The 27,003-nt window shown below is 43.8% G+C and overlaps 1 protein-coding gene across 3 annotated transcripts in view; it reads right to left on the bottom strand.

The window, feature by feature from the left end:
* Positions 1-10,658: 10,658 nt before the first annotated feature.
* The window catches only part of PTN (pleiotrophin), a 112,799-nt gene continuing 96,454 nt past the window's right edge, over positions 10,659-27,003 (bottom strand). For all 3 annotated transcript variants that reach the window (XM_037878850.2, XM_043541193.1, XM_043541195.1), the window contains one exon: positions 10,659-16,788. In XM_037878850.2, the coding sequence (XP_037734778.1) occupies positions 16,736-16,788 (53 nt within the window). In that variant the 3' untranslated portion in view covers positions 10,659-16,735. The remainder of the gene's footprint in view (positions 16,789-27,003) is intronic.

Here is a 27,003-nt window from a genome sequence, read left to right on the forward strand (position 1 = left end):
AAAAACAGAAAGAGAATAATTTCAGCATAATAAGGATAAGACTCTATAATGCTGTATCAAGCGTAAGAAAATAACCATTCATTTGGGCTGGGACAGTTCAAGGTGTTGGTAATGGCCATGAGATTTGAATTTTTCATTTCCAGGCCCCTGGTCTGAATCCAGTCCTTGTGTGGAGGAAAGGACTTTTGGTCAATACAGTCTAATCATGCCTGTTCCGGAACTACCATTTAACGTTTCTGTGCTGAGCTGGTTGGATGGTTTTGACTGAAAAATGTTCCCTCCAAAAAATGTGGTTTCATCAAAACTGAAATTTTATGTGGGAACATGTTTTCAATTATTTTGTCAATGAGGAATTTTGAAACAAAATGAAAACGTTCATTTAATTTCATTTCAAATTGAATTTTTCTTTTCCCTTGGTTTTTGAAAAGCAAAACGTTCCAAATGTCTGAATGTTGTCCTTTCCCATCTCTTTGCTCTTTGGACTCTGAATGGAATGGAATGAATGACCAGGATTGAATGGGCACGGAAAGTGAATTACCCTCTCCCCTCACAAGGGCAGGGTTAAAGCAGATTGATAGGGCAGCGTAGGGGAAGCTTACCCCATCATTCTCCAGGCTGTGTCTCTTCTGGGACTAAAAAGAGAAGTGTTGTCACTAGGGATGTCCACCTGGCACCCTCTATCACCAGCGCCACATCCAGTTTTTAAAGCTTTATAAAAGGAGAGACTCTTTCAATATATAAACCTGTGACTGATTCTTTGCCCCATGACATACACAGTGAATGCTTTTAAGTTTATGGCGGGGGGGGGGGGGGTTGGAGAACTACAGCCCTTAGAAAGATACTTGAAGCAGAAAAGCGGCTTCATTTCTTGCAGTACCTGTTAATGATGTACAACTGTGGGTGAGCGTGTGTTGAAGTGAGAGCCTCTAGGGCCCCATCCCCCGCAATTTCCATCTCCCATTTGATTCTTCCATCATGTCTGGGTGACTCATTCTTCTAACAGTGAAGGCAACACAGCCTGGGGGGACCACAGAGGCCAGAAAACTTAATAGAGGCCTGAAGCCTTCAGATGGATGGTCCTGGCAGAGCTCCTGAGATTTGTGGGTTTCCTGGGCTAGTTTTGCAAGGTAGTTAGGATGTAAGGCCCACTTTCCTCCTCTTCTTCCCCTTCCCCCACCCCAAGAAATGTAAGATATAAAGTCTATGTCAAAACGTATGACATTTCCAGTCTCATATCCAGGAAAACCAGCACAGAGGACAGCCCAGCCCAGCCATGGTGTGTGTTAGCCCTTGTGTAAGCAGCCTATTAGCAATCGGTAATTCCCCACCACCTCTGTGTTGGTTTTTTCCACATGGGAGTTCCTTACCCAAGATCCAGTTACTTTGTAAATGTACCTTTAGCACTTTGGTAGTTACCAGATCCATAATACGTGACTGATTCAACCACATGGTTCATGGAAGCTGCACAGTGAGTTTGTGGCCACATAACAAATAGGTTTACCACTCATGTTCAGCAAAGAAATGACAAGATTGTCTAAATTACTGAAAGTAAGTCGGATTTAACTTTTCAGGTAGAAGTCATCATCTTTTAGGCGTGAAAAGTAACCCTTAACATGAACACTCCTGCCATGGCCTTTATAAAATTTACACTGTGCTCCCTCTGCTTTCTTTAGTTCGCTCTCTGTCCTTCCACAGTCTCAGGCCAGATCATCAGCTGGTATAAACCAGAACAAAGCCAGTGGAACGATCCCAATTTTGCACCAGCTGAGGATCTGGCGCCTTATCTCAAGCACAGGGTTACCTTGCTGTAATGGGAGGAAGTTGCATTGTTAATTCCCATTTAACCTTTGCCATTCACCCTTTCCTGCTTTACCTTCCTATGCGACTTTCTCTTGCAGGAGTTCCATTCACAGCACCTGCAAAGCCCTCTTTCACTTTCACTGACTCTGCTTAGGAAGCCTTTCTCTGGTTGGAAGTGTAGTATCAGGCAATTGAGATCTACACCCTCAGAGATTGGTGGAGTATATGAGACTTAGCGATAGCAGACATGGCAATTCCCACCCCTTTATAGCTGTCAATTCAAAATGAATTTCCTTTCTATGAACAAAGGCAGGAGAAGAAGTAACCGCTATCAGATGGTTTCCTGAACATGCGAAACTCATGAATTCCCCAGACTTTCCAACTGTTCAACCTTTTCCAAGTCACAGCTTTGTAGTCTCCTGTCTCCCCCATGCCTACACAGTGCCAGAGTCCCCTAACCACATCCCCCATTACACTGGATCGATGTACTGTGCAGTCTTTGAATATAAAACATTGAAAAGGTGATCTCGGTGCTGTTCCTGGACGGCCACATCTCAGACACTGCTAGCACAACTGGCATTAATTGACAACTTTGTTGGCAGGCTCAGCCAATAGGCCAGTTTCTTGGTGGAGGTGGTCTCTCCAGGCTGAGGCAGAGGTACACTTACTGGAGAAGTAAGCTTGTTTAACCCACTGTTCAGTGTTTGTTATACATTTTCTGCTGTGCCTGATTCACAGAGGGTCTGAGTCTACTCCAGCTGCCAGCTCAGGAACTTAGGTTCCGATCCTCAAAGGTATTTAGGTGCCTAACTCCCAATGAAATCAACGGGACTTAGGGGCCTCAATACCTTCAAGGCTCTGGGCCTTTTATCCTTTAGATCAGGCTGTCAAGGCTCATGATTTAGCTCTGGAGGTCCAGGATTCAACCCGCAGTGACCAAGGGTGATGATTGCACAGCAGCTATCCAACCTGTACCCATTACGTACATGAATATCGGATTTTAGCTACCAGGATTGTCAAGCCAGCTCTTTTCACCTCCACGCAAAACTCACTTAAAAGAAAAGTTAAATGAAAGTTCAGCCTTTGCTTTCAGCGGTGACATCATTTGGGTTGGATGTTTTCTAAAGGCATAAATAGCACCAGAGTGAGGAGAGACAAGAAGAAGTTAATGTAAATTTAGTAACACTTACAAAAGCCCTAAAAGGCAGGGATCTCCCCATTTACATGCCTACCTAGCTTTTCCCAGTCCTTCTGGAACAACAATGAAATCTGCTACCAGCCACCCCAGGCTTCCTTCCTTTAGCATTCACACCTCCTGCATGGCACTGAAATCACAGAGGATGAATCTAAATATAAAATTTTGTCCTAACAAAGTCTCTCACATGCCAGGAATTTGGCTCAGCGTTCCTGTCATTTCAACAGAAGATATGGATGTGGGGGGAAAAGAACATCAGTCTGACAAGAACTAGCCTGTGCCAATCTGTAAGCAAGCGAGAGACAGGGATGGGAATTTGAGGGCCTGGCAGGGACTGTGATGATAATATATTTATAAAGCCCCCTTCGGCCCAAAGGATTCAAAAAGCTCTCTACAACCTCTTGGGACCTCTCATGAACAAAAGCAGTGAAGCCTCCAGTTTCAGATCTCGCAGGAGATACACAGAAACCTTGTGGGATCAAGTGTGTCAATGGAAGAGAGGAGATGCATTTCTAGCTATGGAATGGGCCCCGCAGAGCTGTTTCCAAATCATCTTCATTCCCTCTCAATGGCATCCTGTTTGGCTTGCTTGTTTCCAGGAGTCCTTCACCTGCTGCTGAGACATGCCATTTCACTCTTCTTCCCGGCAGCTTTGTGGATCTCACAGAGCAGTGGTGAACCAGGAAAAGGCATCAGAGTCAATTCTCCTGAGTCACTCTTGGGCGGAGTGTCCTGTCACACCCGCCATGTCACACAAAAGAAGCAGAACACCAGAAAGAACTGTACTTTCTGAGCATCCAAGGCATCAAACGTCAGAATCCTTCCCTGTCTCTTCCTTTCCCACCTCCTGAGCTTCTGTGATGGGGCATGCTCCTGTTTTAATTTGTAGCCTCCTGTGCTCTATTCTGGCAGGGCCATACCAGTTCACTACTCTAATTGGGAGCAGGGGGTGGGGGAGGTTAGGCCCTCTGTTTAACCCCCCACTCTCTTTCTGGCCCCTTTTGGAGGAAGTTATGAATGGATTCTCCAATCTTTTGCCATTACATTAGAGAAAGGGTTGACTACTGTTAGAACTGGGGTGTCCGAGTTCAATTTTCTGCACTGCAATAAATACACTCTGTGGTCTTGGCTCATTCACATTAACCTCTCAGTGCTCTGGCTTTCTGGAAAATGAGGATAAAAAATACTTACCTCACAGGGATGTTGGAAGCCTAATTAATATATGTAATGTGCTTTGCGTTCCTTGGATCAAAGGTGCTAAGCAAATGCATAATGATCCTAATAATAATAAATATTTTCCTCTTTTTAAAATGAGGGTTTTCCACACCCTTATGTAATGGAAACCACTTGTTCAATGAGACGTACCATTTAATATTATAGTATAGAATGGGTGGAACCTTCTGGGGGTTTTATGTTACTGCCCATTGTTCACTCTGTCCTATAGCAACCTTTATACTGACCCCTGAGTTGCTGTCATGCACTGCACTAAAATAAAATAGCCGAGTCTTTTTATTCTCATAGTGATAAATCAGACCACTTTCGGAAGCTTTGCTGATAAGAGAGTGAGTAGCACTGATGAGACACAGACCCAGCTCTAATCCAACCACTTACAAAACAGTCTTTATCATTGGGGCTGTATGTTTTCTCTTTGCCACACTCCAGCTCTGCAGGCTGCCATGTCAGACCTATCAACAGGAGGTGTTGGTAGGAATGAAACAGAACCTTTGTATTTCAAGTCAGTGCAATGGTAAATGAGACCCCGAGGCTGCCAAGAGTTGCGCATATCCTTAACTATACACACTGCGAGTTGGCCCGTTGAAGTCAATGAGACTACGTGTAGTGTGTAAAGTTACGCATGGGTAAGTATCTGCATGATCAGGGGCTACGTCCTTTGCATTCTATCAGGAATGCACCATACAAAACATAGTCAAAAGCCACTCTATAGTGGACCACAAATCCATTTAAGAATATCTGGCCTCAGAGAACATGAGAAAGAATCTCAGGCCTCCTTACCCACATCTATTTCTTGTTTGTGTAATACTTCTGGTGGGAGCACCTGTGGTGATTGAATCGCGGACCTTTCGGTCTAAACACATGGGCCTGTACTGCTTGAGTTTAAGCTCCAGGTTCATTAGCCCAAAGGCAGTAGCAGTCTCAAACCTCTCTTTGTGATACAACCACTAGAGAGAGATGAAGAGCCACTCTGTGTTATAGATTCATAGATTCCCAGGCCAGAAAGGACCATTATGATAGTCTAGTCTGTCTTCTTATATAACACAGGCCTAGAACATTCCCAAAATAATTCCCAGAGCAGATCTTTTAGAAAAACATCCAATCTTGATTTAAAAATTGCCACTGATGGAGAATCTGCCATAACCTTTGGTCAATTGTTGTAGTGGCTAATTGCCCTCACTGTCAAAAATGTACACTTTATTTCTAATCTGAATTTTTCTATCTTTAACTTCTAGCCACTGGATCATGGTACACTGACAAGCCCATTATCAAATATTTGTTCCCAAGGTAGGTACTTATAGGCTGTAATCAAGTCACCCCTTAACCTTCTCTTTGTTAAGCTAAATAGATTGAGCTCCTTAAGTCTATCAGTCAGAGACAGGTTTTCTAATCCTTTAATCATTCTGGTGGCTCTTTGCACCCTTTCCAATGTGTCAACATCCTTCTTGAACTGTGGCCACCACTCCAGAAGCAGTCACACCAGTGCCAAATGCAGAAGTAAAATATCTACTCCTACTCAAGATTCCTGTTTTTTACATTCATTTGCGCTTTTGATCACAATGATGTACTGGGAGCTCATGTTCAGCTGATTATCCAGACCCAAATCTTTTTCAGAGTCACTGCTTCCCAGGATTGAGTCCCCTATTCTGTAAGTATGGCCTGCATTCTTTGTTCCTAGGTGTATAAACTTACATTTAGTTGTATTAAAATGCATATTGTTTGCACCTCGCTTACCAAGCAATCCAGATCTCTCTGTATCAGTGAACTTGAACTGTTCTCTTCATTATTTACCACTTCCCCAATTTTTGTGTCATCTGCAAACTTTATTAGTGATGATTTTATGTTTTCTTCCAGGTCATTAACAAAAATAAAGAGTTTAGAGCCAAGAATATATCCCTGAGGGACTCCACTAGAAACACACCCACTCAGTAATGATTCCCCACTTATAATTACATTAGGAGACCTAACAGTTAGCTAGCCTTTAATTCATTTCATGTCTGCCATGTTAATTTTATATCATTCTAGTTTTTTTAGTCAGAATGTCATGTGGTACCAAGTCAAATACCTTACAAAAGTCTATTACATCAATAACATTGCCTTTATCAACAGAACTTGTAATCTCATAGAGAAAAATATCATTAGTTTGACAGGATCTAGTTGCCATAAATCCATGTTGATTGGCATTAATTGTATTCTACCCTCCTTCAATTCATTATTCATCAAGTTCTATAACAGCCAATTAGTTATCATGTCCATGATCAGTGTTAGACTGACGGGCCTATAATCACGGGGGGTCATCCCACTTATCCTTTTTAAATATTGGCATATTTGCTTTCTTCCAGTCTTCTGGAACATTCCCAGTATTCCAAGACTGATTGGAAATCAATATTAACGGCCCAGTTAGCTTCTCAGTCATCTCTTTTAAAACTCTTGAATGCAGGTTAACCTGACCTTCTGATTTAAAAATATCTAACTTTAGTACTACTGTTTGACTGTCTCCTGAGATGCTAGTGGAATGGAAAGAGTGTTATCATATGATATGAATACACATCTGGTTTTTTTCTCAAATACAGAATAAAAGTATTTATTGAACATTTCTGCCTTTTAAATTATTTTGGCAATTCTGCCATTTCCATCTAGTAATGGATCAATATTATCATCTGGATTTTTATTTTGTTCCTAATATACTGTAAAAACTCCTTCTTATTGCTCTTAACTCTTCTGGCCGTAGAGTTCTCCTTGTGTCTTTTTGCTTCCCTTATCAATTTTCTACAAATCACAGCTTTGGTTTATATTCATTACTATCAACTTCCCCTATATATACCTTAATTCTTCCCCACCAATCCCCCTCCCTGTGTTTCCCATTTCCTCCCGTGTTCTCATCTTAATTTACTGACTGCAGTATATCTCAGAATAAGGATTCTGGGCCAGATCCTCTGGACTGGGCATTTGCCACCTAGTGCAGGTTAGGCAGATGAGGGAGCCACAGAGATTTCTGTAAGCCTTCTTTGTAGGTCTCTGATCTTTGGGCCATTGGGAGTGGTCTAATCACAAAGAGCAAATAAATTGTGTTGAAGGCAAATGCCTAAAGAGCCGCTCCTGTAACCTCTGCCATATTTCAGAGGACCCCCACAGGGATTAGAGATATTCTCACACTGATTACTCTGTGATGCTTTTTCTATTTAGTGTCAAATCTTGTCCATTATGCTATATGCTCAGAAGACTACAGTGATTTTAATGACAGGATTGTGCCCGCTTTAAAGATTATGGGATTTTCTTTTCTTTGGGGGTAGACGAACATTAGAGGCCAAGCAAATGTCCTTTGGGATAGTGCCTGTGAGCAAGTGACTTTCCCACCTGCCGTGAGACACAGCCTACATGACCTGCGTAAAGTAAACAAAAAAACATCTTCCCGCTTCCTAGAGTTTGATTTTATTAGCAGACAGATGGATAATCAGACAACATTTGGGCCAGTCCAAGCCTTCTCCTCAGATTTCGCTGCTTGCAGTTCAGTCCACCCTTTAGATCCTCTCTGCCTCATATGCAAGCGTTCTCTGCCAAGGCACCCAGAACTGGGGATTGCTGCCTCAGTCTTTGTTCCTGCCAGCTGCAGGACCTGCTATTGCTGGCTGGTGTTGGAAATGGACTAATTTTAGCCTCTTTCTGTGGGACAAGCAAGTACAGCCTTGGTCCCGTGTGGCATTTGTTCATCCTAATCACAGTGCCCTAAGAGACTAACACTTGGCTTAAGTGCTTGAACAATGCAGCGAACTTTTATGAATATATACTGCAGGATGGCCAGCAAACCAAAAAAAGTTAAAGGAATGTCTTGGAAGTGACTGAAATACCCAAAACATTTAGGGATAGAGATACTCAGATGAGCAGCTGGGATCATTTCTTTGCTCTTTCACTGCTCTGGTAAATAGACTGCGGTTTTTTTTGCACCTTTCTCTGGAGCGTCTGGTGCTGGCCATTGTCAGACAGGATATTGGACTATGGGTCTGAGCCAGTCTGGCAATTCCTATATTCCTATGTTAATAGGCCTTAACCCTGAATGCTTCTTTCCCCACCAAACCCTATGAAATATATTTAGTAATAACTATTGTTCTGTTGGTCCCAGATCGCAAAGAACAAGGGCTACAGAAGCAGCACGCTCATCCCTCAAGGCAAGGACACTTTGGCCACAGAGCTTCATTACAGAGTGACACAACGTGGTGGCTTTCAGAGAATCTGTAGAGACTTGGGGTGGGCATGCATGTGTGTATTTTCTTCACAATGCACAAGTTATTTTCTGTTAATTAATTCTAAACTTATACACTACATCAGTGTTATGATTTTTAACAAATCTCTCTCCCCTTAGAGCTTACGTTTTGTTTGGTGCAGGCCAGTCATTCAGCATTGGGACTGTTCTACAGTTTACAAGGCCAGTGGTAGTTTTATGTGCAGTGTAACTTTGCAAGGATGTAGCCTACATCCTTGAGTAAGATTGTACTTTTAGCCAGGAATGCTGTGAACATGGTTTTGTAAATGGAATATAGAACTTGCCCTGCTAGATCTGACCTATGGTCCATCTAGTCAAGTATCTTGCCTCTCGCTGTGGCTTCAGAAGGTGGCCATCCTTTCCGCCCGTTGGTAACTACTCAGCTGAGAAATGTTGTACATGAGAAGGGAAGGGAGAGAATTCATTCCTCTTCTCTGTGGCAATCAGCTGTTGCCATGAAGCAGGAGCTCTGATTACCTTTACTTTATCATACATAAGATACTTTATCCTATATTAGGCACCACATAAACCATCCACAGCCTGTGACTAGAAGTACCACTTGACTTCTATTCCCACTCACTACCAGGTATTACTGTATTCATTGGTCTATGTAATTAACACGGTGTATATAGCAACCTCTAGAGGTATGTAGATAAGTGTCAGAAGAGGTGTTAGAAGCACAGAGCCTGATTTTCATATTACACTAGGATCCCTTTATGCCACTCTATGAGGATAAATGGGTCTCATAAAAGCCCTCTGAGAATTTCTTCTCTCCGGGGGGAAATCTCACTGGTGTATAAGTGCCGTGAGCTGTAGCTCACGAAAGCTTATGCTCAAATAAATTGGTTAGTCTCTAAGGTGCCACAAGTCCTCCTTTTCTTTTTGCGAATACAGACTAACACGGCTGTTACTCTGAAAAGTGCCATAAGGGCTCTCTGCCAGTCGTGTATACGATATAGTGGGTATGTTTGGTGCCGGGCAGATGTGGGACAAGAGTGCCCTGCATAGGGGGAAATAGGAATCAAAGTAGAAGATAAAGCACCCTGAGGCTGCTATAACTTACACCTGGGTAGACCCCTGAACAGCCCCAGAATACAGGCAGCACAAAGGTAGCTTAAAGCTGCCATAACTCCCTCTCTGCTCCCACTCTTATAATGTAAATGCTAGCCAGGCAGATTATTGTTGCATAAATAAAGAAGAGTAGGTAGCTGGTTTCCTTGTGGGCTTTGGCTTGCCAACCCCTTTAGCGATTTGAAGAATACAATGGCAGATTTCACAGCTTACAATAGTAGCTCATTGTCATCCTAACAATTCTAGAAGCCCATCTACTTTTCCTAGCTCTATCACCAATCCAGCCAACAACCAGCTTGGACTGGCACTGCCAGACACAACACCTCTTGTCTGGTCAGTGGGGAGTGGAACTGCCACTTGCACCCAGGAGCTGGTGGGGGAGTATTCAATGTATTTGATTATTTAAGAAAACAGTAGGGAAGGGAAACAAAATGGGAATAGGAAAGGCAAGAGGAGGAGGACAAAGGAGAAAGACTTAAGAAGGGAAAAGGGGAAGGGAGGTGGAAAGAACAGATAGGCCATCATCACTTTATTACCCCTCTTCTTTGTTCCTTAATGGAAATGAAAATATCTGATCTCCTTTCTGATGCCCAGTTACTTTCCCCACGACTAGCACTCCCCTCCCCCAAAACAATTAGACATGACAGAAAAGGACTGAGGAGAAGATTCCATTCTTGAGGACTTGCACGATATTCTCATTTGAGACCATGAGAAAGATGGTTCCAAACTCCTCTCCCACCTCTCAGTGTTGTATCTATGTTCTGGACATTTAAGTGAGTTTATTAATAAAGTGTTTCCCTTTTACATGACTGGGAAATGTGGGAGGACTTTTGAGAGGACAGACTTCAGTCTAGACGCCCATGACATGACTAGAGAGGAGCTGCCAATCTCTGTTACTTGGCCAGGCTTCTTCCTACAAATAAAGACTCGTTCTAAGAGTTTATACAGAAAGGGGTTATTAAAAGTGCAACACCCCAAGGCTGATATCAAATTGACACCACAAAGGAAGACAAACACCCCCTCCAAAAATCTTTGGAATTCTTTCAGGAGACTTTCAAAGTCCCTTATTGTTTCAACAAGCAGATGATGACACCGCCGTACCTCTGTGTATTAGTTTATTTAACATCTTCATCTCCACTAAGAGCAAGTAAATTATGTTGATACAATTGGTAAACATATACATTCTCTAGGACCTCCCATGATTCTGTCAAGCTAAGGGAACCATTAAGGAATGTTACGGAATTAATGCTTTCATCCTATAATGTGTATATATGGCTTTCATACAAGTTTTAAAAATATCAAAAAGATAACACACAGCTAGCTTACAAAATCAATATACAAATAAAAAAGGAAAGAACCCATGAGAAGACATCATATAAGGTAAAGTTTTATGTACATAATTAGAAATTCATTGAGTGCAATATTCAGCCTGTAATTTGTTATTTTAATGTTCATTCCCTTTTATATTTTTAACACAACTACAGGGATTGGGAGGGTTTTATTTTATTTTATTTGCAGCAACATAAACCATTCTCTCCCCCCTCCCTCCCCCCGGTTCCTATGTTCAAACACTTCCAATGGATCCCTCTCCTAGGAAGTTGCAGGAGGGTCAGGGGTGAGGGTGCGGGGGTGGGAGGGAACTATGGTTTTCCCTTTACTTGGTGGTGGTAGAAGAGAACATCACTCTGAGACAGAGATCTTAGCCTTTGTTTTGAAGAATGTTTTGCACTCTGCTTGACTGCTCTTGGCTCTAAAATAATAGAGTCACTGGCCATGATCCTCTGCTGGCTTGTAGTCATTGTGCTCACTTTGCCCAGGTGTAATTCATTACACAAAGGAAAGGGCCTTTTCTATTTTTATTGTTTTAGATTGGTGCCACAATCTTTTTCAGATACATTTTGATCATGAATTCACTCTTTGTAGTTTCTATAAGCATTGTTGTTCCAGAAAGATGTTGTGCCTGCTTAGTGACATCTTCATTAGCCAATTTCTAGCTCCGAGTATCCTGCTTTTCTGTTAAGACTCATCGATAACCGGAAAAAAAAAATCTCTGAAGGGTCAACCCTCCCTTTTCCAACCGGGAAAGTCTGAATGAATCACGTAATTACCACACTGAAAATGTAACGATTCACTGGGGGAAACTAGATAGTTCCTTGTTGCCAGACAGATTACGATGAGGGGATTCAGGCTGTATAATTAATTACAGGAAGGTAAGGATGGATAGGAAGCATAGGCTGTAAATTCTCTTACCTTTACCTCACGGAATTCAAAGCTGCAGCCTTCTCTCTGCAAACATCTCTTGCCCTGTTTAGAACCATAAATGGCCTTTTGAACTGGCTTTTTTGGGGGGAACCCATCTCTTGGGTCTTCACCAAAGACTGAATACGGGCAATTGCTTTTGAAAATAGGAAGCTCTTTATCAGACATTTAATAAGAGGACTGTGGGTACAGTTGCATCATAGGCAGCTCATTCAGCATTCAAGAAGTCAAAGGCTGGAAGAAACCAACTGGACTAAGGGCTTCTTTTGACTTTAAGGAGTTCTATAGACAAAGGAAAACATCAGTGCTAAAAGGTAATGAATGAGTAAGGGTTTATTTCTGCAAGCCATAACTTCCTCAAACAGTTTCTGAGCACCCCTTAAGTTCTTATCATCCTTAACCCCACCAAAGCTGTCAGGGTAATCTCCACTGTTTTCCCAGCTTACCTTGAAAAAGGGGCCTTGTGGGTTTGAAGCGGTTCTCCTTTACATTGGAGTCCCTAGTTTTCCATTGCAATGATGTGTTCCACACTACCAGAAAGCCCCCAGCTAGAGAAGACTTGTGAGGAAAGGACTTCACCAAGAAGCCCATCTTCCCATGTAATTTGGACAGCGTCTTCCTAATTCCAGGGATCCCATTAATTCTCAACTTAATTTTGTGCAGGACTCATAAAATGGGCAAAAAAGCATCCAATGATCCACCGTAGCCCATAATTGTATGTGCCAGGAAGAAACAAAGAGAGATTTTTGAGTGCAGTGGCCTGCTGGTGCTGCTGTGGGATGAAGGGACCAAGTAGGGAGAACCAGAGATTTCTGGGACAGGAAGTGGTAGGTTTGTGGTTGCATTCAGAGGTGACCTTTGGATCGCTCTCAACAAGAGCTCTTCCTCCCCTCCCCATCCCCCACCCCTGGCCAAAAATGCTATTGCAGGTTCAAACCTCCAACCACCATTTGCTCAGGTTTGGAGAGGAGCCCCAGCAATGCCTTCAGAAGTCTGAGAGGAGCTCAAAGGGAAACCCTCCAACTCTGTCAGAATTTAGTAGGGGAACCCTCCTTTTGAAAGAATAACCCCTGGAAAACTATTCCAGGTTCACAGGAGATGCCCCCTTGCAGGGCGTAAAGAATGGAAAGGGAGATTCCCCTTCCCCATCTTTTTCTCCACTGTGGACAGCTCTGGGAAGTTTGTGTTGAAATGCCAGGTCTCATCAAATATTTCACTAAAAAAGACTTGGCAGGCTTACATAAGTTGATATCGATGCAGAGCAATTTCAGCAGCACTTCAGTTCAGAAGACACAAACCATGTGATATACTGACACACAGAGATAGTCCGGATTTGCAGAACAAGGGAACAGCTGCTTTCACCCCAAAGCTTTTAATCCTAATAACAATCACAAAGTAATCTGATAGTTCTTGAAGGAATTCCCCTACACAAACTGAAATTATTATCATGCCCACACTCAGGCTAAGAGTCTGGTTAGTGTTGGGATATTGCACGTTAGGTGGCTGTTTTCATTCTCCCCTGGATCATTATCAATTAATGCACAATGCTTTATTTGAATTCCCTATCACCTGAGGCCAAACGATGAAGGAATAGCTATGCACCAAGGTGAGGGAAATATGTTATGAGTTCTCTTATCAGCATCAACACCACTTGAGTTCTTGTAGCTATGAAGATGATCATATTACTCCTTTCTTTTTATATTCCTTGCTAATGGTCAGCTCAGAGGGACTTCATTTCCCAGGCATGTCACTTGTGCTTTTAGTGATGCTCCATATTCATTTAGTTGCAGTTAATGCACAATTCAAAGAAAGCACAGAAGCAGAACTTCTACCCAATTCCCACATCAATCCTGCTCCACAGAGAGAAAGAGACATGAGAAGTGGACTGCAGTGGTGTTAATAGAATGATTTCTGAGTTGGCACCTAGCCCTTTTGAACCAGGAGCCCAAGCAAGCTGCTGCTTCAGATTGCTGATTTTTATTGTTCTCAAAATTGCAACATCCCTCTCCCCTGAAGAGTATCTCTGGAAGGAATGGCACTACATCATTAGATGATCCTGATTGGTGGGTGATACAGTGTTAGCGTTACAAACAGGGGCCTCCCTTTCGGCATGGGGCGTTTCTGTCAGGTGCAATGTTAAAACTAGACAGCATCCCAAGCCACAGAATCTGGATCTGAATCTAGAGCCCAACGTCCCCAAATTTGCAGGTGAATCCAGGGTTTGCATTCAGATGCATCTCAAGCCAAAGCACGGCATTTCATCTCTCTCTACTGTCCATAAGAGGTTATGTTATTTTAGGGATATTTATCATTCCCTCAGGGCCACATTATAGCTGTAGCAAATGAAGACGGAAATCATTCCTGAAGCGGGTCACTTACATCCACTTCTAACCCCTAAAGCCCTCTTTATAAAACTTTTAGCCCAGTGTATATCAGAGGAGAATGAGGCCATCTATCTGCAGCATTCTCAACTCCTGACAGCTCCTCATTTAATGGAGGCAAGCTACACCAATGTAAGAGCATCCATATGCAAAGCTGCACCAGTTTCACTACACTGAGACAACATCACATCTTTAGGCTGTCTCCACTACAAAGCCTATGCCAGTACAGCTACATCACTATAGCCCCCTAGTGTAGACCAAGAGAACCCCGTCGACATAAGAACCCCACCTCCTGATATAACATAGCTATGCTCACAGAAGCACTCTTGTGTTAGCATAGCTGCATCTATACTGGGGGTGTGGTGGGCATAGCTATGTCTAACCAGGGGTGTGTTTTTTCACACCCCTGGCCAACATTCTTATGCTTGTATAAGTGTTAAGTGTAAACCAAGCCTTAGTAAGCTGTGCACATCTGTGTGTTGGCAAGCCTTCAAGTGAAAGACACTCTTCCCTCCTAGAACCACCTTCCTTTCTAGCAACTGCTCGTGTCCCTCACTGTTACATGCTGCAGGGGATGAAGGACGGCTCCGGAGAGCAGTTTGAGAACTTCTGCCTTGCAAGACATAGCCTGAAGCATCCTTTCCATTCCAGAACCAGGGGGAACACAAAGAGGGTGTGCCTAGTTTATTTGATATGGTGGTGGTGGGATTCTAGTGTGTTAGTGTGAGGAAAGGAAGCTCCACCATTTCTACAAGCCATGCCCCAATCCTGTAGCGTGATCTGTTCAGATGGACCCCCCCTACACCCAGTGCAAAACCACTGACACTGGCGGGTTCCCATTGATTCATATATTTTAAGTCCAGAGGGGACCATTGTGATAATCTAGTCTGACCTGCATAACACAGGGCACAAGACTTCCCTGCAAAAATTCCTGCTTTCCTATGCAGCCAAATCCTATCCCTTTTGACACTACAAGGTTGGGATTTTCAAATGCACATTCAGTGGAATTTGGGCACTGAAATTCCTTAAACTCCTTTGCAAATCTAATCTAAATGTTGTCTTGAGTGAAAAACCAGTCTTCTCCCCAGTGTAGCCCTTTATGGGACTTTCCAGGAGACAGTTGGGTAGCACTTTAGCTCATATAACAGAGGCCTTTTCCCTGGGCCTCCCAGTCAATTGAAATAGTGGACTAAAATAAGAAAAGATCAGCCCTCCTGTACCCCCCAAAAAAGGACAGATCCAATATCTATTAAAATGAGGGCTGGTCAGTTTTTTTTTTCAATCAACATTCCCCCCCCCACACAAAATATTTTTGAAATGAAATTTTATTTTGACTGAAATTTTCCAAGTTTTAACAAAAAACAAAACCTTTCTTGGTTTTCACTTTCCCTTTTTTCTAACGGGATAAAAGAAAAGGGGAGAGGAAGGGGGTGAATGAAAAAAAAATTCTGTTTCAAAAACCAATTTTTTTTCCATTTTTGTTTTCTGGAAAAATCTGAAAAATTCCATGACCATTTTTTAAAAAAAAATCATGTATATCAAATTTTTCTGCTGAAAATACTATTTCTCAACCAGTTCCAATTAAAATCAATAGAAAGGCTCCCACTGACCTCAATGGGAGATGGGTAAGGCAAAAACCCAATGCTCCCAACAAGACTGCATGAAAAGGATATCCCCATGCTGGGGAAGGGAGGGGTGAAGGTATTTTTGCAGGATTTGAGGTAAAGAGAGGGAAACGTTTTTCTCTGTTACCTTGAATTTTTCATGAAAACAAAAGGAGAGTTTTGGTGTTGTTTCACTATCACAAGCACTTTTTCAGCCAAGTGCCACACTGAAAATTGAGGACTTTGCCAACCTCAGCTTTCTAGAGAGAGGATTTCACCATTCTTGCTGCCAATAAAGTGCCAGTGGTAGAAACAATGAGATTTTAAACAGTAGTATTTTGATCTGAATACTTACTGTCCCACCCCCCTCTTACTTTTTGCCAGCAAATACTAAACCTTCCCACCCACCCCAAACAGACAGTTTCCACACAGTTCTCTAGTTGTGACAAGAATTTTAAAAGACTCCCCCCGTCCCCCACACCTCCACCCCCAAAGTCCTGTTTGTTTCAGATCTAAGGCCTGAATCCTACACATTACTGCATATAGGCAGACTCCTGCTCCCACACACTGCCCCACTGACTTCCACAGGCTCAAGGTTCTGCCTGCATGGAGTAATTTGTCTGGATCAACACCTAAAATAAGACTTGAGGGGAAAAAATACCTTAAAATACTCTACATTGTTCAATATACAGTAGTAATAATTTTCTGAATGAAATTACAGTTCTTTATTGCAGGCCTCTAAAATGTTGTTAGGGTTATACATTAAAAAATACTAGAGTAAAATTTTAAAAAGGTGTGTGTGTGTGTGTTTCCTCCTATTGTACAATTAAGCTATAAATAATTTTAGGGTAAATCGCCTAGATGTAAATGAAACTGTTAACTGATCATGCTTGATGATGTCCCTTTCTCCTGCTGCCCAGCATGGCTTCTATTAATCCAGCATCTTCTCCTGTTTCTTGCCTTCCTTTTTCTTCTTCTTGGGTTCTGCCAAGATGACAACAATGAAAAATATTAATAGCTAAATACAGTACACACAAAAAAACCACTTAACCCAGTGCTCAGGCAGGTAAGAGAAGCTTTTTTCCCTTATCTTCTCTATAGACACAAGAGCTGTTATTTCGGAGCCAGGGAAGAAAAATAAAAAAAGAAGGAAGGACCGGGGGTGCACAGAACCTTTTCTATCTGATTGGCTGACTCTGTTTGGCATGCAAGGCATTGTCTTGGGGACTTGCTTAGAAAATAAGAAAACAGCAGGCAGCAACTAGAGAAACCTGGTCACGGCTCAGTGGAGAGGTGGAGAAAAGCTTTGCACTCCCACACCTCCCTCATTTCCTTTCTGTTTCATTTGGCTTTCTCCGAAGGTGAGAGCCACTCCAGAGGGTGGTGAGAAAGCTCTCTCGCTTCTCTGGGCCCTGTTCTGCCAGTGTCTCCCCTTTTTGTTCAGAACAGCACCTGTGCACATTTAAAATCCAGTCCAAGCTCAGACACAAAATGCATCCACTGTTGGCTTGGGCTGTAGTCAGAGTTTTGTCGCCAAGGGGTATGGAGTAGTACATGGCTAGCATTGGGTGAGTGAGGAAACAACAGTATAAGTTTAATTTAAGGTTCCTGTGTCATGGTCTTTTATAGATAAATCAAGTTCATAGTGTAGCCTAGCAAAAGATTATGAACAAGAGGAGTTTGGGGGTTAGGGGAAGTGCATGGTGTGATGCTGGCAGACCAGGTGCCAGCTCATGACAAGGCTCCAGGCCTTACTGAACACATACAAATGGATAGCTGGAAACCAATCCTGCGTACCTGTGTGTCAGCATTATCAAAACAGATGTGAGATGTTAAGTTACTAAGAATGTGTTTAGACTTTATAAAATGCTTGTAGGATGCAGCATGTATTGATCTCATTTATAACCTCTGTGGTTATAAGTAAGATCAATGGCTGCAGCCCATACTATAAAGTTCTGAGTGTTTGCCTTGTAAACCTCTGTAATTGTGTAACTCACTAAACAGAAAAAGAAGCAGTAATTAAGGCAAAGTGCTCACCCAGCACACAAGATGGCCCATTGTTGGCAAATGAGCTATTGTGGAGCATCAAAGGACAGAGAGAGACCCTCTTAACTGCTTTCCTAACTCTCTCCAGGAAGCAGAGACTGTGCATGAACTTATCCCATCAGGTTTGGATTCTGGAGTGGAGGGGATAAAAATCCCTGACAAGGAAAACTGAATCTCTCTTATGCTGTCTAGATTCGGAGGGGCAAAGATTCCTAAACATAAGCAAAGAGATCCCCGTGCTGCTTGGCATGGGTTAGTCCTGAAAGACATTTTGAATGGGCAGATTACTACAGCTCTGTCACCTTTTGAATCAGACACTGAAACTCATTTGTGTATAGATGCTTGCTTGCTCTGTCCTGTAAAGAACTCTCTTACTTCTTATTCCTAGTTAATAAACCTTTAGTTAGTTTACTACAGGATTGGCTACCAGCATTGTCTTTGGTATGAGACCTAAGGTACCAGTTGAACTAGGGTAAGTGACTGGTTCCTTGGGACTGGGAGCAACCTGAATATTTTGTGATTTTCGGTGTAAGTGACCATTTATCACAGAGTCCAGCTTGCCTGGCTGGCAAGATAGGCTGGAGCAGAGGTGGCCAAACTACTGCCCGTGGGCCACATCTGGCCTGCGGGACCATCCTGCCCAACCCCTGAGCTCCTGGCCCAGGAGGCTAGTCCCCGGGGCCCCTCCCCTGCTGTTCTCCCTCCCCCGCAGCCTCAGCTCACTGCGCCACTGGCGCAATGCTCTGGGCAGCGGGGCTGCGAGATCCTCGGGCAGCACAGCTGCAGAGCCCGGCCGGACCCGGTGCTCTGCGCTGCACGGCACGGCTGCCTGTCCTGGTGCTCTGGGCAGCGTGGCTGTAGCGCTGCCAGCCACCGGTGCTCCAGGCAGGGCGGTCAGGGGGCAGGGAGAGTTGGACAGAGGGCGGGGGAGTTCGGGGGGTGGTCAGGGGCCAGGGGTGTGGATAGAGGTCGGGACAGTCAGCGGGCGGGGAACAGGGTGGTTGAATGAGGGCAGGGGTCCCAGGGGGGCAGTAAGGAAGGAGAGGGGGAGTTGGATGGGGCAGTGGGGGGCAGTTAGGGGCGGGGGGCGGTCTGGGGGTTGTCAAGGAAAAGGGGTGGTTGGATGGGGCAGGGATTCTTGGGGGCGCAGTCAGGAAGGAGGGGGGTTGGAGGGGGTGGTGGGGGGCAATTAGGGGCAGGGAGTCCAGGGGTGGTCAGGGAGAAGGGGTGGTTGGATGGGGCAGCAGTCAGGAAGGAGAAGGGGGGTTGGATGGGGCGGCGGGGGGCAGTTAGGAGCGGGAGGTCCTGGGGCAGTCAGGGGACAGAGAGCAGGGGGCATGGATGGGGCAGGAGTCCCGGGGGAGCCGTCAGGGGGCGTGAAGCGGGGGAGGGGTCACATGGGGCCAGGGGCACAGCCTCCCCTAACTGGCCCTCCATACAATTTCAGAAACCCAATGCAGCCCTCAGGCCAAAAAGTTTGCCCGCCCCTGGGCTGGAGTGTCTTAAGGGACTGTCTGTGACCCTGTTATAAAACTATTATAGTACTTTAGGAGTTCACATTTGTTTCTGCATTGGTGAAATCTAATTATAGAACATACAGCCAGTGTGGGGTGTCTGCCCTGCTTTTTGACAGTCTGCCCTGAGGCTGGCACTCTTGGTCATGAGTCACTCCAGACAGCCTGACACTTGGACTACTCTTGTATGTCATTTTTCATTGGGGGATCACAAACCTCTCTGCAAATATTACTTAATCCTCACAATGCCACGGTGAAATACAGTACCGTATATATTTATACCAGTATACATATGAAGAAACTGAAGCATGGCACAGTTAAGCTTCTTGCCCAGGACCACACAGCAAGTACTGGCACAACTGGGAACACAACTCAAGAGTCCTAGCTGTCCGACCCTGCTTTAACCACTAGGCGTCACTCTCCAGCAAATCGCACCGTCACTTCTTCGCTTTATAGGAAAAATCCGTATTGAAATCACAGGCCAAAAGGCAGCCTCCAAGCCAGGAGTTTGCCAGGTGGGCATTTGGTTAGTGTTCTTCACTAGTACTTGAGAGTCCTGAGTCAGACGGCTGGGTATGACTTTTTACTCTGATTGGATCATTCAACTTGATGATCTGGGACTCATCCGCTCAGGTAAATCTGCATAGTTCCACTGAAGCTACCCTGTTTTACACCAGCTTAGGATCTGGCTCTGAGTATCTTGAGCAGAAAGATCACAGGGGGAACCTCTCTCCTATTTCTTGGTTACTGAAGCAAAAGGGGGCACCAACCTCAGGAAAGGATAGAAGACCATGAAATCCCCAGAGCTCCAGCATCCATTTTTCACTTCATCTCCCTTGCCACCCACAGAATGTGCTAAGTAAGGGCTTGTCTACACTAAAAACACTACAGTGCAGTGCAGCCGCAGGGCTTCAGTGTAGACCGGGGGTCTCAAAGTCCTGGCCCGCGGGCCATCTGCGGCCCAAGAACCTCCCCGCTGCGGCCCGCGGAGGAGAGACGCATGCAGCCTCGCTGCCGGCAATGCCTGCGGCAGGCGCTGCCCTCTGCAGCTCCCATTGGCTGGGGGAGAGGACAGCGATACCATCACTAGTCGCCAGGCAGAGTCAGCCATGGAGGCAGTATCATTAGTTGCTGGGCAGAGTCAGCCATGGAGGCAGCATGACTTTTTCCCATAGTGACTATAAACAAGTCAAAATACCGAACACAACTCTCTGATGCCCACCTTGCTGCAATGCTGAAGGTTTCAACTGCTCAGTCACTAAGGCCAAACATCAACAAACTGACAGAACTGACGCGTTGCCAGGTGTCTGGCAAACATTAAAACTCTCTGGCGGGTGAAGAATTGTATAAAAATGTATGACAGTTTTATTATTTCTGAGAAATTTGAAATAAAAAATTACAATATAAACATTTTCTTTTCTGAACACCATTTTCAGTCACATTATTGGCCTGCTGGGAGGATTTGAGCACTGGCACTGGCCCTAAAGTAGATTGAGTTTGAGCCCCCCTGGTGTAGACACTACCTACGCTGACAGGAGGGATTAGGTTGATATGCTGCTCAGGGATGTGGATTTTTCATACCCTGACCGATGTAGTTAAACCAACCTAATTTTCTAGTGTCAACCTGGCCTAACTCGAAGAGTACGTCTACACTTAAACCGCCACAGCAGCATAGCTGCAGCCGCGCTTCAGTATAGACATTACCTACAGTGATGGGAGGAATTCTCCCGTCAGCCTAGTTAATCCACCTCCCTGAGAGGTGGTAGGTAAAGAATTCTTCCATCAACCTAGTGCTGTCTACACCGGAGGTTGGGTCGGCACAGCTACATCTCGTAGGGGTGTGGATTTTTCTCTCCCCTGAGAAACATAGTTATGCCGATGCATGTGTTCAGTGTACACCAGCCCTGAGCAGTAATTGGTAAAGATGGGGCTTAGTGTTACTGACCCTCCTGAATGATACAAAGGGCACTCTGAAGAGACCAGTCTCTCTCTCTCTCCCCTTCCACTAGAGCAAAGTAACGGCTACTCCCCCTCAATCAGACAAGCCTTGGAATTTGTAAAATCTACTCAGACTCAGAGGTAGCAGAAGAAAATAATGCAGACTTCAACTAAAATTTGCTAAAAGCGTTGGAGATGGAAGAGGGTGAGTTACTTGTCCACAGATTCTTCCGTTGACCTGCTACTACCTCTTGGGGAAGTGGGTTACCTACCCCATCGGCATAGGTAGTGTCTTCTCTGAAGCACTACAGCAGCACCACTGCGGCATTTTAAGTGTAGACAAGCCCTTATTCTCACACGAGAAGGGGAAAGACTATGCCAATATATTGCACCTTTCTGTCAATACAGCTGTCCACACTGGGAGTTGTACTGGTATAAACGTATCAGTTAAAAAAAAAAAATCACAGCAGTAAACTATAGACCAGGCCTTAGGCTCATTTGAAAACCCCAGCTGCCTAACCATGGATTTAGGAGTCTAATTTTAGGCAGTCAGGTTTGAAAATGTTGGTTTGTGTATTCAGACCCTGCTGGTTACCACTACTCATGTCTAGTAACAACTGCTACGCTCCTCTCCTTATTGCAGAGATTATAGATTGTAGCATCTCCACAGTTAACAAGTTGGGAAGCTGCTTTGAATTGTATTTTATTCATCTTTGACCACTGTGCAACCCACAGCTCTGCAGCTGTGTGGCTCTCATTTCCATCTTCCTCCTAATTCCACACTCGAAAAGTAACTTGTATTGTACAATAGCAAGTCAGCTTCTGGGGCCACACAGGAACCCATGCCACCTTGCTCACTCAGCCCTGCGCTAGTTTCCTGCCTGTGGCAGTCTGATGTGACTGAAGGGTCACAATGCTAGCAGTGCCAGAGCTGACCCCTTGTCAGGAAGCCCTGACTGGCTCACAGGGCAACGGCAAATTAGCTGAACCCTCTACAGTCTCATTCCCCCATATCTGCTGAACAAGGGGAAGCGAGGGAAAGATCCATTGGATACCCAGTATCTGATAAGCCACTTTTTCATGTTCCTATCCCAGGCATGAGAAGCCGTCTGGGTCTGATTCACCTTAGCGCAGATTGGACGCAAGACCTTAACTTCAGAACATTAGGTGGGGACCACATTTCCTATTAGGCTTTTTAATGCGGTCTCAGCCTGCCTTCGGCAGTAATCGGTCAAGCTGTCTCCAGTGATCATGAGCCTTTGGGATGGAAGAGTCACTGCACTGCTGTTGCCAGTGCTACCCGTCCCTGCTCTCGCTCTCTCCCGGCTGCGCAGCACTGAATCAGGAGCTGCCAGGGGAGCCAGTACTGTCAGTGCTGCCGGCACTCCTAGAACGCTGCGAGTGCTCTGCGTGAGCAGCAGGCTCCTGCAGCTTTTCCATTGAACGAATGCCATATTTGCAAAGAGGAAGTCACAGGCTCTGCACATCAGCTGTGCGCTGGCCATGGGGAATGTGTTTGCACCTGACATGTGTTAGTTATAATCACCAGAGCTGTTATGAGGAGCTATGAACAGATGAGAGGCAGGTGCCTACCCACTCACATGTAATTCTAACTTGAATTTACCCGCTGCAGCATTCACTTAAAGGCACCTCAGGCACCGCGCACTGCAATGCAGGAGGAGCCCCAGTAAAGAAGTCAATGGCATCAGTAAGGTAAAAGTTAACAAATAAAGGGCTTGATCCTTGAGTTCAGTCAAACTGTACTCAGCACACAAAATGGCAGAGGGGGCTGTTTGCCACATCTATGGTCTCCCACAGGAGCTATTAATCTGACTGCGGTTTGCTGGAATGTATCGGTAGCCCAGACCTGCCCTCTCTCTCTGGCTCTGCCCCAACACATACACTATGCTGGGGAGCCAGCGGAGGGAGTACAAAGACTGTTACACCATCTCTATGCCAGATGGGGATTCTCTCTTATCAGAGGAACCCTTAACTGCCCTATTAGGTCCACTTTACAGTCTCCTTGCATCACTGGAGCAGCAGAAAGGAACCAAAGGGTGGGCCAGGTATGGCCCCAACTATTTTAACTAAATCCAACTAAAGTGGATTTAACAGACCTCAGCAAAAATTTTCGAACTAATTTTTTTTTCAATGCAAAATACAAATTCGGGTCAACCAAAACAGTTTCAGTTAAAAAAACTTATTATTCCCCCTGGACATATTTTGTGTCGACATTTTCAAAATAAAACCTTTCCTTCTTTTTTCTTTTTTTTTTTTAAATCAAAACAACTTTCATTTGGAAATTTACTTCAATTTTATTTTTAAAAAAATATTAGTTTTTAAAAGCTTGAAAATAAAACATTTTGGGGACAATGAAACATTTAATTCCATTCAAAATTATTTATCTTTTCAATTGTTCAGTACACTGAAAAATTAAAGAAAAAATTGTTTTGGTTCAACTCAAACCAATTTTTTTTTCGGTACAGGCAGCAAACCAAAAATATCCGTTATTCATACAGCTCTAGTTATTAACATTTTGTCTGGATGTTTAGCAAAAAGTGTGTACCTAAAACTTGACACTATGTTTTCCCTCTTCCCCCCAATCACTTCTGAAATACTTCCCAATGCCCCTGTCCAGCTGGAAACCACAATAGTATGTCAATGCTCCAACCCAAGTAGAAACCAGAATACGAGGCCGTACACATGCAACGACAGAGTTCAGGACAACTGGTAATACAGACACAGAATGGCAATCAAGTGTGCTTCACAGTGAAATAGCCACTTGCTGGAACCCAAAGCATTTCCTCCAAATAAAGAATAGCCTATCATTGCATTGCATACAAATACACCTCAGAAAGAGCGAATTGTGTGGCTGTATATGGATTTAATCCTGCAACCATTAATCACACCAGCACTCCTTACTCATCAGAGTAGTCCCATGCATAAGGAGTATTCACTTCAGTAAGGGTTGCAGGCTCAGGAACTGTCTTTGATTAGAACAGAGCCACCATGGGTCTGATCCTGTTCCCACAGGGGCCAGTGACAAACATTCCATTGATTTCACTGGCAGCAGGCTCAGTCCCTTATTTAGAAACCACCATCATTTGATAGCAATACTCTCTCTATGCATGTCTGAATCTTTAAGAATAAGCCACTTTTTACTCAGCAGAATGCAATAAAACATGGAAATCTTTCTGAACTGGTGAAAATAACCTTTTTCAGACCTAAATACAATTTGACAAACATGGCTAACTGACAAAAATCTCTCTTTCCCTCTTATCTGTGTCTGTCTTTTCTATGTACACTTTATGCTGTTTGGGGCAGGGACTTTCTACTACTCTTGTATGTATAGCACTTAGCACAGTGGGGCCCCATTCTCAGTTGGTCCTTAGGCACTACCATAATAAACATGATTAAATAAATAATAAATACATCATCATCATCATCATAATTTCAGTCACAGGCATTTTTTCCCAGAAAATTGCCCTTTCATCATATTGAAACTATATAAGAGCATCATGGTACAGGTTTCAAATTAAAATAAGGAGCACTTTGAACATCTGTTTATCTAAAGTGGGACTCAAACCTGAACTGAAACTTGGAAGAACTAAAAAGTCCATTTACTCCATTTTAGTTTTTGTGCACCTCTGCACTTCCTGCATTCAGCGTGGATTCAGTGCTCAGTGCTATGATACTGTGAGAAAGGCAATGTTTTAATGAGATTTCCTGTCCCGGGAACATAAGCCACAAGGAGTCAAACACGTATTTGAACCAAAATGCTCTGCCTGTTCAGGCATATTCATGACGACACCAGAAAGCCAGTCACAGGAGCAGTATCACCAGCATTCAAAAATTAGGAGTAAGGCCCTGAAAAACCACAAAATTGGCTTTGAAATGATGAGATTTAATAATAATGATAATAATTTGGGATTCCTTTTCTTCACATTCTAGTATTTAAGCCTTTAAGGTTACACTCGGTCACATTTTCAGGCTTTTTTCTGCAACCACAAAAGCTAAGAACTTCCTTTTCTTTTAAAGTGAAAGCTGAGATTTTCACATAATTACCTGACTCCAGGAGCTGGGGCTTTTAGAAAATACCAAATATCGTAAGACTAGCGATAAAATTGTTATTGTTGGCAACACTGCTGGAGCCCTTCCAGGTGTACGTGCAAGAAACATTCTATGACTGACGTAGGAAGAAAGGAAAGTAATGACCAGAGGAGTGCTCAGTCCCCTCCAAGCATCCAGCAGGATTTAAGCCTCAAAATCCCTGACTTTCAGACTCACAGGAACTCTCATTAATGCCAACGGGAGGGTGTACATGGGGATCAAGGGCAACGTGTTGTTTCTGTTTTTACTCTCTGTGTTCACACACCAATCGGATACTGCTCAACACCAAAAGCACAAAGGTGCATGTAGAAAAATGACTAGAGAGCTTGACAGGTAGGCTGCCACTATATATGCCACTATATAATTTGCTTGTGATTTACTGAAACCGGGGAAAGAATATTTGTTAAAGAGCTCTGTGCATTTCTCTGTCATGCTTGCTGCATCTGCCCACAGATTATATCTGTGTTATGAATTAAGGACACAGGCTCTGCTTTTATCAGTGATCCACACTCCAAGGAGCTGGCTTCAAGGCTTCTGTGACAAGAAGAAAAGACAGAGAGGAGGAGATGGAGAGAGAAAGAAAGGGGAAGAAGGAAGGATAAAAAGGAAGGAAGTGAAGAAGAAAGAAAGAGAAAGGAGAGAAAGAAGGAAAGGGGAGCTCTCTCACTGCTTGGAATGGTAATGAGTGTAAACATTTGCTGATGGCATATCTTTTATCCCAATAAGTCCCACAGCTTCAGGCCCTTTTGCTGCTGAAAGGCACTGATGAATGCCAAAGCAGACTGGATGTGCGGCTGAAAGCCAGGAGGAGAGCGAGGCAAGGAACATGTAAAAGCATCAGGATACTCAGATGGTTAAACTTTTCATGCACAAAGTTTTGCATTAAGGCTAACAGAGACTTTTGTGGTCCCAAAGGGTTAATCAGCAGCCATATGGCATTTAGGCTTTTTCACCATTTGGGGCAGCACACAAAAAGAAATCAGACATACAAATCAAAAAATGAAAGAATGGTGAAACTCAGTATTCCAGGAAGCTCTTAGAATTTTGGGTTTTTTTTAAAGACCTCTGCAGGATTGTGAAACATCTGAGAATATGAGGTTTTGAAAAATAACGTTCTTTCAAAGCTAAAAAAAAAATCTGCCTCTTCTTTCTCCCTCCCCTGAACACATTTTCTTTCTTCTGGATTAGAGGCGACTTCTGCATGGGTCAAACCACATAAATGTTACCTTTTGATTCTATGGAGATGTTAGCAATTTGTCCAACATTCAGATTTCTCAAAGGTACCCATATAAGGAGGACAAAGCTGGAGGTCCCAAAGAGACCTGAGCAGGAAGTGCTGACAAGTCACCATCAAAGGCAACCAAATCAAGGACACCCCAACATTACCAATTGAGGGCTTCATTGGCTCCTTGCCAGCAGCTCAAGACTAGCCCAGACTGTAGCCAATCTTCTCTTTTACAATCTACTCCTGCTTCCATCGAAATCAAAGGCAAAAATCTCCTTGACTCCATCTGCAGAAGCAGTGGCCTATACACAGAAATATGTCTCACAGAGACTATAGTTCCCAGCAAGCAGTGTACCATCTTGAGCT

Source organism: Chelonia mydas, chromosome 1 (genome assembly GCF_015237465.2).
Source record: "Chelonia mydas isolate rCheMyd1 chromosome 1, rCheMyd1.pri.v2, whole genome shotgun sequence".
In the NCBI taxonomy this organism is placed as follows: domain Eukaryota; kingdom Metazoa; phylum Chordata; order Testudines; family Cheloniidae; genus Chelonia; species Chelonia mydas.